Here is a 12,652-nt window from a genome sequence, read left to right on the forward strand (position 1 = left end):
AGTTGTAGAATTGTTCATTCAGTGAAGCTCAAGAATTCAGAAACCACAGTTCTAGGCATATCTACGCATTTATTAAAAGGGTGACTCAGAGAAAACACCACCACACTGATGTACAAATTGAATCAAGTTCTTACAAAACCCATTAAAACACTTCATGGACCTCTCCTGATATGTCTTACATACCTCTCCAATTTCTATCACTTCTTAAGCCGGCGTCACACTTTAAATGACCTTTGGCCGAATTGGTCACTGGATGTCAAAATTGCCAGAGCGCTGAGCATATTTTTCGCCTGAAAATCCATTCTATCAAATTGGACCTGCGAACATAGTCCAATCTCTAAAAAGTCGCAGTAGTAAAGAGGACACCGGCTGTATTGCTGTTGAAATTGCCCTCTAGAGCTCGCAGACTCATCAGGCGAGACATTTTCCTGCTGCAATGTGTGATGCCGGCTTTACGGTGGAATATGAAGCATTGAAAGGGTAAAACCTGTATTGTCTTTGATATGCGTATCTACTGCATAGTGTAATTATAAGGAAAAAGTTCTGTCTCCCAGATGAAAGTTTTAACTAGGCAAACTACATACTGACTTTTGCTGTATCTATCAGTATTGCATAATGCATGAAATATTCATCTAGCTACAAATGGATAAGACAAGGCAATCAGCCTAATAAACTATAAAAGTGAATTTAAGTAAAAGGACAACCTTTTAATTCAAAGCAGTCATAATTTGTTTTCAATAGAACTTAACTAGGTTGCGGTGGAGTGGTAGCATCTAAAGCATTTATCATGCAGAGTTATATCATAATTTTATTCTTATACTATTCTCCAATATCACTTTACACTGTATATACTGGCACTCTATACATAAATATTAAGTAGATAACTACGTAAGCATACTGTATCATAATAGCATGGCAATAAAATATACATCTACAAAGCTTCATAAATAAAATATTTTTGTGCAACATCTGTAAGAACAAGGACTTGTAGCACTCAAAATACTAGTAAGTGGTCTACAAACTGTTAAGTTTAGACCACCTCAGCAAGCTGCACCCACACTAAGAACTCTGATAAGACTACTCATACAGCTCCAATATTCTTAGCTATAACTAAGTACATAGTAAGTATGGATAAATACTTGTTGAGGAGAGTTATACACAGATCTAATTTCATTATAGAGAAGTTGTCTGTATGAAATCCTTGTACAAATCTTTAAAATTATGAAAAATCTTTAAGTTTTCATTCCCAATAATCAAGATTTTTAGTAAATTTCCTATAGTAAATATATCATTCAAAGGTAAAGGTACAAACTGTTTTTCTCTCATTAAAATGTTCAATGTTATAAAGCTTGTCTTATTTGTATTGGTCCCTATCACAAGTTGCTTTTGAAGAAAGTAAGTGACTTTGCCACCGAGCATTGATCAATAGTGGATAACAGATGCTTGATTAGATTATTCATTAGCCAGCACTATAAATTCTTGTAATAAACGCGACTTTATCTCTGATACAAGTCTACCGATCCTGTCGCTGTGATGTCTATTACAAGTATATCTATTGAAAAAGTAATGCAACAAAACTACAAGTTCACATACAACAAAATAGTGGAGCAAAGATGACTGTATCTCCACTAAATACTGACCAAAGCGTAACTTAAATATGTGCTTTGTGCTAGTTCATTACATACTTCACAGTGCTTGTTTTTTAAGACCTCACATATGAAGGGTGATCATTCGTGCACAGAGATGTGAAGCATCACAGGTAAAAAGCTCCGCTGCTGCTGATCTGCGAACCGGCCCCAGAGCCGCGCCGTTTGGACTGGTAGGTGCGGCGGTCCAATGGCATGGGCTCGGCGTGGTAGTTGAAGGCCTCGGTGGGTTCCGGCGCCAGTGGAGCCGGCTGGAACGAGCGCTTGGATCCGATGGAACGTCCAGAGATGGAGGCACGGTCACCCATTCCATAGGCTACGAGGAAGGAAACATCACAGTTCATACAGTGTCTAGTTATTCCCAAATCATGAAGAAACTGATGAAAGATCATATCAAACTGGTGTTGATCAGAAAGATGCCTGATTTTAGAAAGAGAAAGGAGGAAAAGCAGAGGACGAAGACTTACTTGTGTACTGGAAACGTTAGAAGAGATAGAAGAGTGGAATTTTCAAAATTGTATGTGAAAGTTAGTTTGAGATTGGTCGAGATCACATGGCATTGTGTGCTGCTGATTGGTTGGTTGTGACTGGATCATGATTCCAGCTGTGCAGTTTCCATTTCTGATGCAAATTGGCACATGGCTTTATTCAAGTAGCAAAGTAAAAACTATTGGGCACATGAAGCAGCATCAAAATGTCATTGCAGATAATATCAAGATCAACGTACTATGGACATTATTTTTGACAATCTGATTGCTGTTCAGTCAGTCAGTCAAGGGCATCCATCAGCTGTTAATCAATCTAAAATTTATCAACAGTAAATTTTGAACCATTGTTCACTGTCAGCCTCTCAGATCAGGGTGATGCATGTCATTGGAATTAGATACTAGTGATTGGAATTTCCGAATGTTGTGGCTTTTGTTATTAGCCTAGCACCTCCATCAGCATGGTGTCTCCTGTTCAGCAGGCTTTCTGTCCTCCTCTGTACCTGCCTGCAGCACTGTGAGTGGCAAGTCTTCACAAATACACAAAGGACTTTTACATATGCATCTATTTCGACATGATGAACAGACTTGCAGACTTTATCCTACAGAATTCATGGGGTCCTGTTCTTTTTTTTCATGATCTATGTTTCAGTAATGCTTAAGAATAGTAGTACTGACACAATCAGATCAAAATATGTCTGACTCATCAATCTTTGGCACTTTATGTCAAGATTTTATTGCCTAAAGAATACATCAGAGAACATGTGAGAAGTTTACCATGACACAACTTCATAGACCACACTACTGTGTGTCAAAACGTCTCATCCAAGTAAAAATGAGCCATAAGATAAATATACACAGCACAAACCTGTTGTGCAGATACAGTGAAGAAGTGAAGTTAGAAGACGGGAACAATGTTTCATACATTTCAGTAGTTAGAAGTTAGAATTGAAGCTTTGTACAAATGTAGAGCAAAAAGTTTGATACAAAATTAACAGTGAGAGAGAGGAATGTATAAAGTGTACTCGCATTAAAAAACCTGTATCAAGTTTTGCAGCAGCAAAACACTTCGTTGAATCACGCTTTGCTATGGTGATTCATGTACTCTCAACATTTTTGCTGCACATGGCAGAGAGACATTTGGTGACAGAGTATAGAGAAAGAGATATGTACAGAGAAAATTTGAAAGTCAGGACAGTATATTTTACTAGTACTAGATGTATACACAATAGTTCAATGGAGTAAATAGTTTTTTCATTTGCATATTCACATGCAACCTTTTTATTCATTTTGTTATATTGAATTATACCTTATATTGTTACATTATCGGTGTCTTCGACGTGTACACAGGAAGAAGAGGACAGAGTATTAAAGTGGCATAAAATGCACAATGCAGACATTTTCAGAAGCATAGCAACTACAAATCTGTCAGACAGCTGAACAGAACAGTTACTGTAGATATTGTCTGTGAATGTCAAATCAAATCTAGCAACTGACAAAAAGTATTACATATTGCATGACAGGAGTTCAGAGAGAGAAAGAAGAGACATACAGACTGCATTATCACATGTAGTCGGGGTTGGGGTTAGCCAGTAATTCTGCAGCAGTGGGAAGGAGGGAAGGAGGGATGGCCGGGGGAGGAGGTACTGTACCGGCAGGGCCTCCGTTGATCAGTCCGTGAGAGGCGAAGGCCAGCTTCTCCTGCCGGTCGGCCAGGAAGAAGGCGAGGGCTGCGAGGATGGCTGCGTCGAAGATACCGATAATGGCGAGGATGTAGGCCCAGCGGATGGTGCACTCCCCTTGCTGATACTTCTCTGCACCGTTGGCACACAGTCCGGCTACCAGCGAGTTGTCCCAACCAGCAGGGTAGATCACACAGGCCAGGAACATGCACAGGGCTGGACAAGAATACAATGTATACTTAAAGATATTTTCCTACATATAAGATACTAGATGTATGGCTTCCCACAGCTGCAAATCATATTTGCATTGTATCATTGATTTCATTATCAATTTTGAAAAAAAATCCTTTCAAGAGGGAGACACTCAACATATTCATAGGCCATTGCTTATTCAAATATAAATTACACCAAATATCAGCCAAGATTAGTGTTGTCTTTTGCTTCTAGAGATCTGCAAAGGAAAAAAATTATATGAGAAAATGCAATGAGATATTAAAAGCAACAGTGAGACAATTTTTGCAAAAATATGCAGTTCTCTATAATTATATTCTTTGCCATCCTCTTGGGAATTGCTGCACAAACGTGTTGCTGGACAGAATCTCCCAGGTACCCCAGTCTGTCATTATTCAGATAGGCTCCCAGATCCTATCTGTTCCTAATGGGGCAGAAAATTGCTGGTATCAGCCAAACATGACAAAAGTGCTAAATAACTGCCCGTCTAGTCCAAACCACACTAATGGATTGTACCTGAAGTCATCTTTACTTCGTGGAATTTTTAGTCCTACCGTCATAAATTTATCTTAAATTGTATTCTTCTTCTGAAAAGGCCTTACTTCAAGGATGCATCCAAGCGATTCAGTTATTAATGATCAAAAGAGGATAGGTGCAATTTTACTAGATAAGAAATTTTCACTAGTGCCTTGAGCATCCTGGATAATGCTGGTAAATATGCTTTGGTAGTAGACTCTAGAATACCTGTGATAAATTCACTGAGGCCAACCGTGGGAATTTACAGTATGACTCACGCTGGTATAACTGGTTGGGTGGGTCTGAGCCACTGACACAGAAGGCTATGCTAGAATGACCTTCAATTCCCAGCTAAGTGGAGGTGAAAAAAAAACATGGCCGATACCTAAGTAAGCTATAATGGATCACCACCAATCTGTAAGAAAACAACCTGTCACGAAATGTCAGAACAATGTGGCAAGTTCTTGGCTTTTGTCATGGCAATCATGAAACATAATCAATGAATTTTCAGTCAAATAGTAAACACGACATTTGACTATATGCAGCCAATATGCTTCAATCTATGCATTGAGAATATGACACTTTTTCTAAAGAATTATTTTTGATATAAAATAAAAAACAAAATGCTTTGTCCAATGCACCCTCTGGACTGAAAAGTGTGACCTTTGCAGAAATTCCTACAGGACATGGAACACCTGCATAATTTATAAGCTGACTGCTTTCACCATTATATGCCACACCCATACACCTGGAGCTGGTACAGACTGGGACACGCTACTATTCAGCTGTGCACAAGTTGTATACATTCTATGTTACTTTGACCAACACTAACTAAGTTCTTTCAATGATGTATAAGTATCTCTCTTAATGAAGTGGTGCAAATGGAATGTAGACAATCTGCTTTTATGATAACATGCGCAAGAAGAAAAGACATGGTTTTATATATAATTTTTTCAAGAACCATCTCTGAAGCACAAAATATTCTTGATGAAAATGATATGATCTATTAAAAGATAAACTTTGAAATATCAAAGATTCAAGCTTGCCTTGGGCCAGTTTATTACAAGGAAAATGTCATCAACATCATCATCAAGTATCTCAGAAGCTTTGTTGGAGATGAATCCTTATCAGCATGAATTATATTTCCTCCCTAGACCCATTGAGGACGATTTTTGTTTACAAAAGAATATTCAATATACATGTAGTTATGCAATGTATGTATGATCATCAATTAACTTCCCAGGACTGTCCTTTGAAATAGTTTGTTACATAATATTCCACTGGAAAATGCCACTGGCATAGTTAGTATCTTTGGATATAGAAAAATCCATTGCCAAGCTTTTGGTTTTAATGCCCTTTTACGACTCACCAGAGATGAGCAGAAGCACCCCACAAACGATCATGATGACAATGTGTGCACGGCTGGGGGGCTTGCTAACGTCCCGCCGGTCATCGATGTACACCAGGCAAAAGTACGGGAACATCAGGATGATCACGATCATCACCATGAGGATGGAGAAGAAAACGAAGAACGCTGACGCACGGAAGGCGTCGGACGGGATGGAGCTGAAGTCGTCAAACCTTCCGCTGCAGGTTAGCCTCGGAGTCGCACCTCCCAGGCAGTACTGGAACAGGCCAAAGTACCCTGACATTGGCGTCGTGCTGCTATCTCCGATCCAGAAGGGCTGGACAAAGACCACGATGTTCATGATGGCCCAGCAGACCGTGAAGATCGCCCATAGCACCGAGATCACACGGACCTGGATCTTGTGCCAGTAGAAATGTCGATCCATGTCCTCGTCCCTCATGGCAGGACCGTACATGACCGTCTCCCCATAGTAATCGCCAACAACAGACATGGTGACAAGGATTTCAAGACTCACGCACACTAGGCTCTAATATAATCCCAAATATGCCTTGAAAGGGGAAGAATTTAGACCATTTGAATAGGCCGACCTCGTCCGGGGCTCAGTCAGACACTCTGCGAAAGCAACTGAAGAAATCTGTCTGTTCTAATCTAAGAACAATTTTAACCAATTAGCCACGTCAAAACTGGCAATCTGGCTGACTTCTTGCAGCTGTTGTATCCAACATTCAGAACCTTAGACACACAAATATTCCAGTTCAACGTCCCACAGGAGACGACTCCCAGTGACAACAATAGACTGGGTGTTGTTGCGAGATAGAGGCTGCTCTAACAATTACTAGTATTGGGTCTGAGGTCACCCAGCGGCATTGTTATGGAAATTAGCTGCCACTTTCTTTGGGCCAGCCCTGGAACATGCATTGAGACATGTCATCCTGTTGAGCTGCTTTTTAACAATAATTTCCAAGCAGATGAAGGGCTGGAAGGACATTTTCTGTTTGGTAATACTAATAATGTATAAAGCTCTACAAAATGTTGCATACGAAAATTCAAATTGCCGAAAATCTGCACTGTGGAGATCATCAGTCAATGGTAATGATAGAAAATTGCATGCTGTCAACTACAGCATTAACACGAAGAAATTGATGGAGCTGATTTCAAGCACTCAAGTCACATCATGAATCTTAAGTGCTTTTACCTATAAACTATGTATTCAAAGATGATAAGTATTTGGGCTCTACTCTTCTCATGCATTCTTGGCTGTAGGAAATATATTATAATTGAAGCAAATTCAATTCCAGCACTGTCTAACATTGAAATTGTAATACATGCTGGTTCCAGGGCATACCAGTCTAACCACCCTGCCCTCTGCAGCAGAGTTGGCCCTGGCCCCCATCATGCAACATGTTAAACAGTTGTTACACTAAGCCCATTCTAACCATAGCGCCACCCCAGGCTCCACCCTGTACATTGTACTTTCTAGAGCCGGTTGAATACATCCAAATGTGTGGCAGAGAATGGGGAGGAGGATGAAACTCACATCATGACTTTCCATGAAAAAAAATGCCTAAGTCTTCATGCCTTCGATACTAGTACTATCTTCTCAAGACCTAGCTACTTACTCCATTAATTCATTTGGAGATCCTCATTTTGTATTCTTGCCATTCACTAACTGCCCACAGCTTACTGTAGTCACCAGACCATTTAGCTCAATCAGTACGAATGTATCTAACATTGTCTTGTGTGATTGACAAACAATTTACAGAGGATAAGATTGACAAGTGGTTTGAGCAGTCAAAATACACTCTGCAAACAAGTTAATAGCCTAAACACATCCAATCCCAGGGTGGTACATTGTTGCTAACCAAGAGAGTCTATAAAGAATGTGTATCTAATCACACAGACACACCCTCCTATCAACAGTATGTGTGGAGGATTTAGTTCCCATCACACATCCTGTGAAAAGACACACCCTATTCATTATGTTGGGATAATACACAGTTTACAGTAGGGTGATAATGGCTTTAAAAACTCTCACGGGGTTTCACTTTCCAAACAAACCATCAGGAGAATAATGGAGGAAACAGGAAGAATGGCATTTGGTACATTTGGTAGCTACAGCACAACTTCTATTCTCAATGGTTGTAGTTATCACTACAATTTCAAACCAGAAGCCTTGCCAGTTTTAGAGAGAGATTTTTCCTGCCTGATAAAAATGAAGCCTCATGTGAAAAATGGGATGCATTTTGAATCTGAGAAGTATAATTTGTACCACAACTTCCTAATTTACTTACATATATCTACATGTGTTAATCAATGAAATCAACTACCTGTTAACTAGCACATAAACAACCTATCATCCTATGTAAACTAATGTGACAACCTATCTACTAGTACAGATGTTATGAAGCACACTTTGGTGACCTGACAGCTAGGGTGTATGTCAGAAAATATACAGTTTGTCTTGTAATAATGTTACATACATGTATTACATAATTCAAATAGGGAAATCTAATAATGGGGAAACTTTGGTCTATTGGCAAAGAAAGCAATTGGTGAGAACTTACCAGAGACAATTTGCAGCCACATGCAGATCTTGTAGACCTTCTCTGCATGCACGCAGAAGAAGAGAAGCATACAGATTATGCAGATTAGGATCATCAGGAAGCTGAACCCGACAAAGAAGGTGGCTGCCTTGAAAGCATCGCTGGGAATGGTAGTGAAGTCATCTAGCCGCCCCTCACACTGTAGGGTCTGTGTCAGCCCCCTGCCCAGGCAGTACCGGTACAGGCCGAAGTGACCAGTCATAGGTGTGTCCTTGGAGTCACCTATCCAGAAGGGCTGAGGACAAAGATAAAACTTGTCTCAATGATGCAATTAAGACATTGAGCAAGTTGAATGGCTCCCACCATTTAAAATACATTTGTATTGTTACATTTGCTTATACATAACATTATATAAATCTAAAAACATTTTCAACTCATTTATATTCATTCATCAATAAGTATACACCAGAGATGCCAAGTATCTAGGTCAACAAGAAAAAAGCATTATAGAGATGAAATGTGAGACAGCTGTTGTGCCATATTGAATTTTACAATGTATTAACTTGTATCTATGTGTCTTTTTTGCAAGGCACAATCTAGGCCACTTTGATTCTATGTAATTTGTAAGCAAGGAAAGGTATATCTTATGTAATGCATGAGATAGATGTTTAATTTTGGCCTTCTAGAATTCACTCACAGTAAAGCATAGTTGAGACTCCTCCATGCAAACCATCTTGTATGTTCCTTATATTTTTATATCTTTGTCTTTCTCCATTATCATTACCATATGGTAACACATTACAGCATATAATCAGTTGCCAAACAAAAGGAGGAAATGGGATGGAAAAAATAGAGTGGGTAACATTTAGATATACATGCACCTCATTATTCATTGATAACCCTAAGCACAGCATCCAAAGCAAAGACAATGTTTTGTATTCAATTGAATGATTCAAAAGAGGCTGATTCAGTGCCTGATTCAGCATTTCAGAAAGGGATGAATTGTGCCACAGAAACAGTACATGTTTCTAAGGTCTGAAAAAACTAACAGAAAGGTGGTGTTTTTTTCTTCAGAAAAGGGTTACAACCTCCTAAATTACACATGCCTTCACATATAACTTACTAAGGTCCAAAAGGAATACCTTGGTAGCACTACAGCATCTGGCCCAAAGGGAGGCCATTAGTGCCCTATCTGTACATCTATCTCTGTGAATTGACAACTTTGACATTTACTCTAAATCTAAATTTAGATAACAACACAGTGAGTGCATACTAAAATGCATGGACTGTCAGAAAGACGGTTCTGGACCTAGTTGCACTATTGTTATCAAGTACTACATTACATTGATAATGATACATGGAATTGCATTGTTATCAAGTAATACAATGTACTATAGTTGGTGTTTTTCTCCCAAATTTCCTTTGGACCATCAGCATTGTTAATGAAAATATTGTTCTTGCTTGGTTTGTGAAACACCTAGTGACCCATTGCACGTACACATAACTAAGGGTCTTACCTCTCACTTTTAAAGATAAAAGTGCAAAACAGAAGCCGCTACATTCTGTGACCATACCAATAGGATCTGGCATTCTTATCATTGTGTTACTGTATTTAAGAAATCCAAATCAAATCATAAGTGTGATCAGGTGGAATATTCCCTTTCAAAATGAATGAAATTATATCATCAACCATTGCCTATACTTCTCCTGGGTTCATTGTAGGACAAAAGAATGTAGTGCAACAAGCCCTGTGATATTGCTATAACACTAATGCACCAAAATAATGAAGAACCTACATTTATGGCTGTTCAGAGCATTTTTGGGTATTAACTCCACAGGCCTGATTGCTACTTTGGGGATTGTAATAAAAAGGACAAGCCTGTAAAATCCTGCAACCATTAGTATTACTATGGGACAACTTGCACATGTTACTTTTGTACAGGTAACTTACAAGAGTCATAATTGCAGAAATCGACTTCGGCCAATTGGCTATGGTTTACATTAAGATTATATTGGACAAGTGAGAAGAAATACTTCGTTTTTGGGACCATTGCCAACTACCATACTGACTTCCTAGCCTTGGCTGGTGGTGCATGTGATATGGACTATAAAGACTATAAAGCAAGAAAATGGATAATCAGGGGATGGGTGTATGGTTAGAATTAGTAATAGTGAAAGCTACAGGAAGTGGGCAATTTATGATGGAAATTTTACATGCAACACAAGGAGGTAATGTAATTGGAGTGATTGGTCAAGCTTCAGTACTGTGTAAAAGCTGTCAACATGAGGCCTAAGTCTGCGAGGAATATAGTAATACAACATGTCTATTGCATAATATGTGATACAATTGTGGCATATTTTCTAGTACCAAGCAGTACATGTAAAATTCTGTGCTGCTTTATCAGAAAATTATGAAATCTTAATTTCTCCCTATGATCAAACTGAAGATATGAATGTGGTCAGTTTACTTGAATCAAGGAAGTTAAAAATCTTTGAAATCTTGCATAAAGCTCTGCTTCAATTCTTCTCTTCCTTCTCCAAAATAAGCAATTACCAATTTAAAGAATCTTACATTACATTCTATAGGAATGTTCAGGTCAATTTCCTACTACCTTGACTGGCTGTTTACAAGACAAGACTCTTTTTTGGCAAATAAGCAGTGTGGGCAAAGCAAACAGCATTACACATGGACTACATGTATATGATGTAGCACTGTTTCACTTATATTTTTGTTATTTATCAAGTTGATTAACTGCAATTTCGGCAAACCAGGCATGACTGCATGCACCAAAAGTAAAGATGCTGAAAATTGGTCCTCGTGGCATGTACTTTACTTTGCAGAAGTAGGAGTTGATTGCTACAAAGCTTGAATACACACGTCTAGGCAAACACCTGTCACCTGCCATGGGCTCATTTAGCTTTTGAATTATCTAAACAGCTCTTGGGCAAAGGGTAAGAAATTTTTTTTTCGTCAGTGTTTCCTAACTTATTTGGGCTATATAGATCTACTTTGCAGACAGATTCTACAACCTGTATATTATAACTTACTGAGGTAACATACGTACCTGAATGAACACTACAAGGTTTATGATCCCAAAACATATTGTAAAGATGGCCCACAACACGCCGATGGCCCGCGCATTGCGGATGTAGCTGCTGTGGTAGATCTTCAGCTCCTCGTTGTACATCTTCAAAGCTTGTGTATTGTTTGTATGATCTGTTAAAGAATCAACAGACACTGTAATACAACTTGAAACAAATACATGTATCAGATGTAATATTTACCAAGAAAGTTTGCTTTCATTGAAGCATTACAGCACATGTCAACAACTGTGGAATTTTTACAATAGGATCAGCAAACACACCTGTGGTCTTTGGTACACATCTACTCCTTGCTCCTTCATCATTAATCTTTAGCCTTAAGAATTCATAGGAGCACACACAACTGATAACACGGATGGGTGTACTACATCTGCCTTGGTTCCTCTAATATTTCCTTAATCAAAGATATGAAATATGAGCTGGACAAACCAAGAACGGGCGGGGGTTTGTAATACTACACCGAAGTTTCCATCTCACCTGGTTTGAATGCTGTCCGGTATCAGGATGGCCCGGTTGGTGAACCGTACCGTAACGCTCGGACTCTTGGCCGAGGGTAACCTCGTAAATTTCAGGAAATTCGATTCCACACTTCTCTAAAATGACTTTAGTTCCGCTGTATCCTTTTGCGTACTTTGCGTATCAAGTAGCGGACACACCTGCACCGTAAGCAAACACAAACACCACCGGTACGCCGTGATCCGGTCCTGTCTACGGCCGTGTGAACGCCGGAATGTTACCTAGGTGGGGCCCGAACTGTGCCGGGAACTACGAGAGGTCACTCCCAGGCACAATTTCACGTCTCCTTCCCCCTCGAGGCCCGCCTGTACGCTCTATTGTTATGAAAATCCGCCCATATTCAACACAAATGCTCCACGACCCGGAGAAATTGGAGTCGGAATAACTAATGTCACCTATGACCTCGGATTAGTCTACTTCATATGGGTTTTGCCAAAAGAAATTACATTTAAGAACACTATCAGTTCATTATAAGTCACAGTTTATATTTGTAATAATAATTATTTCATGTTTAGATAATAGATCATGAAACATGAAACTATATTTGATTGATACGACTCGA

At 39.2% G+C, this 12,652-nt stretch overlaps 1 protein-coding gene across 3 annotated transcripts; it reads right to left on the reverse strand.

Moving 5' to 3' along the window:
• Positions 1–49: 49 nt before the first annotated feature.
• On the reverse strand, positions 50–12,480 carry LOC136435202 (LHFPL tetraspan subfamily member 3 protein-like). Of its 3 annotated transcripts, XM_066428490.1 has the most exons (5): positions 12,052–12,480; positions 11,538–11,689; positions 8,494–8,767; positions 3,784–4,029; positions 50–1,962 (listed from the first exon to the last, which is right to left on the reverse strand). In XM_066428490.1, the coding sequence occupies exons 2-5, from the start codon at positions 11,658–11,660 to the stop codon at positions 1,754–1,756; spliced, it is 852 nt and encodes a 283-aa protein (XP_066284587.1). In that variant the 5' UTR covers positions 11,661–11,689; positions 12,052–12,480; the 3' UTR covers positions 50–1,753. The 3 variants fall into 3 exon arrangements, with proteins under 3 accessions (XP_066284587.1, XP_066284586.1, XP_066284588.1); XM_066428491.1 differs by lacking the exons at positions 8,494–8,767; positions 11,538–11,689; positions 12,052–12,480 and adding exons at positions 2,583–2,661; positions 5,930–6,765 and having other exon boundaries at positions 1,849–1,962; XM_066428489.1 differs by lacking the exons at positions 8,494–8,767; positions 11,538–11,689; positions 12,052–12,480 and adding an exon at positions 5,930–6,760.
• Positions 12,481–12,652: the final 172 nt, after the last annotated feature.

Source organism: Branchiostoma lanceolatum, chromosome 5 (genome assembly GCF_035083965.1).
Source record: "Branchiostoma lanceolatum isolate klBraLanc5 chromosome 5, klBraLanc5.hap2, whole genome shotgun sequence".
Taxonomy (NCBI): Eukaryota; Metazoa; Chordata; class Leptocardii; order Amphioxiformes; family Branchiostomatidae; genus Branchiostoma; species Branchiostoma lanceolatum.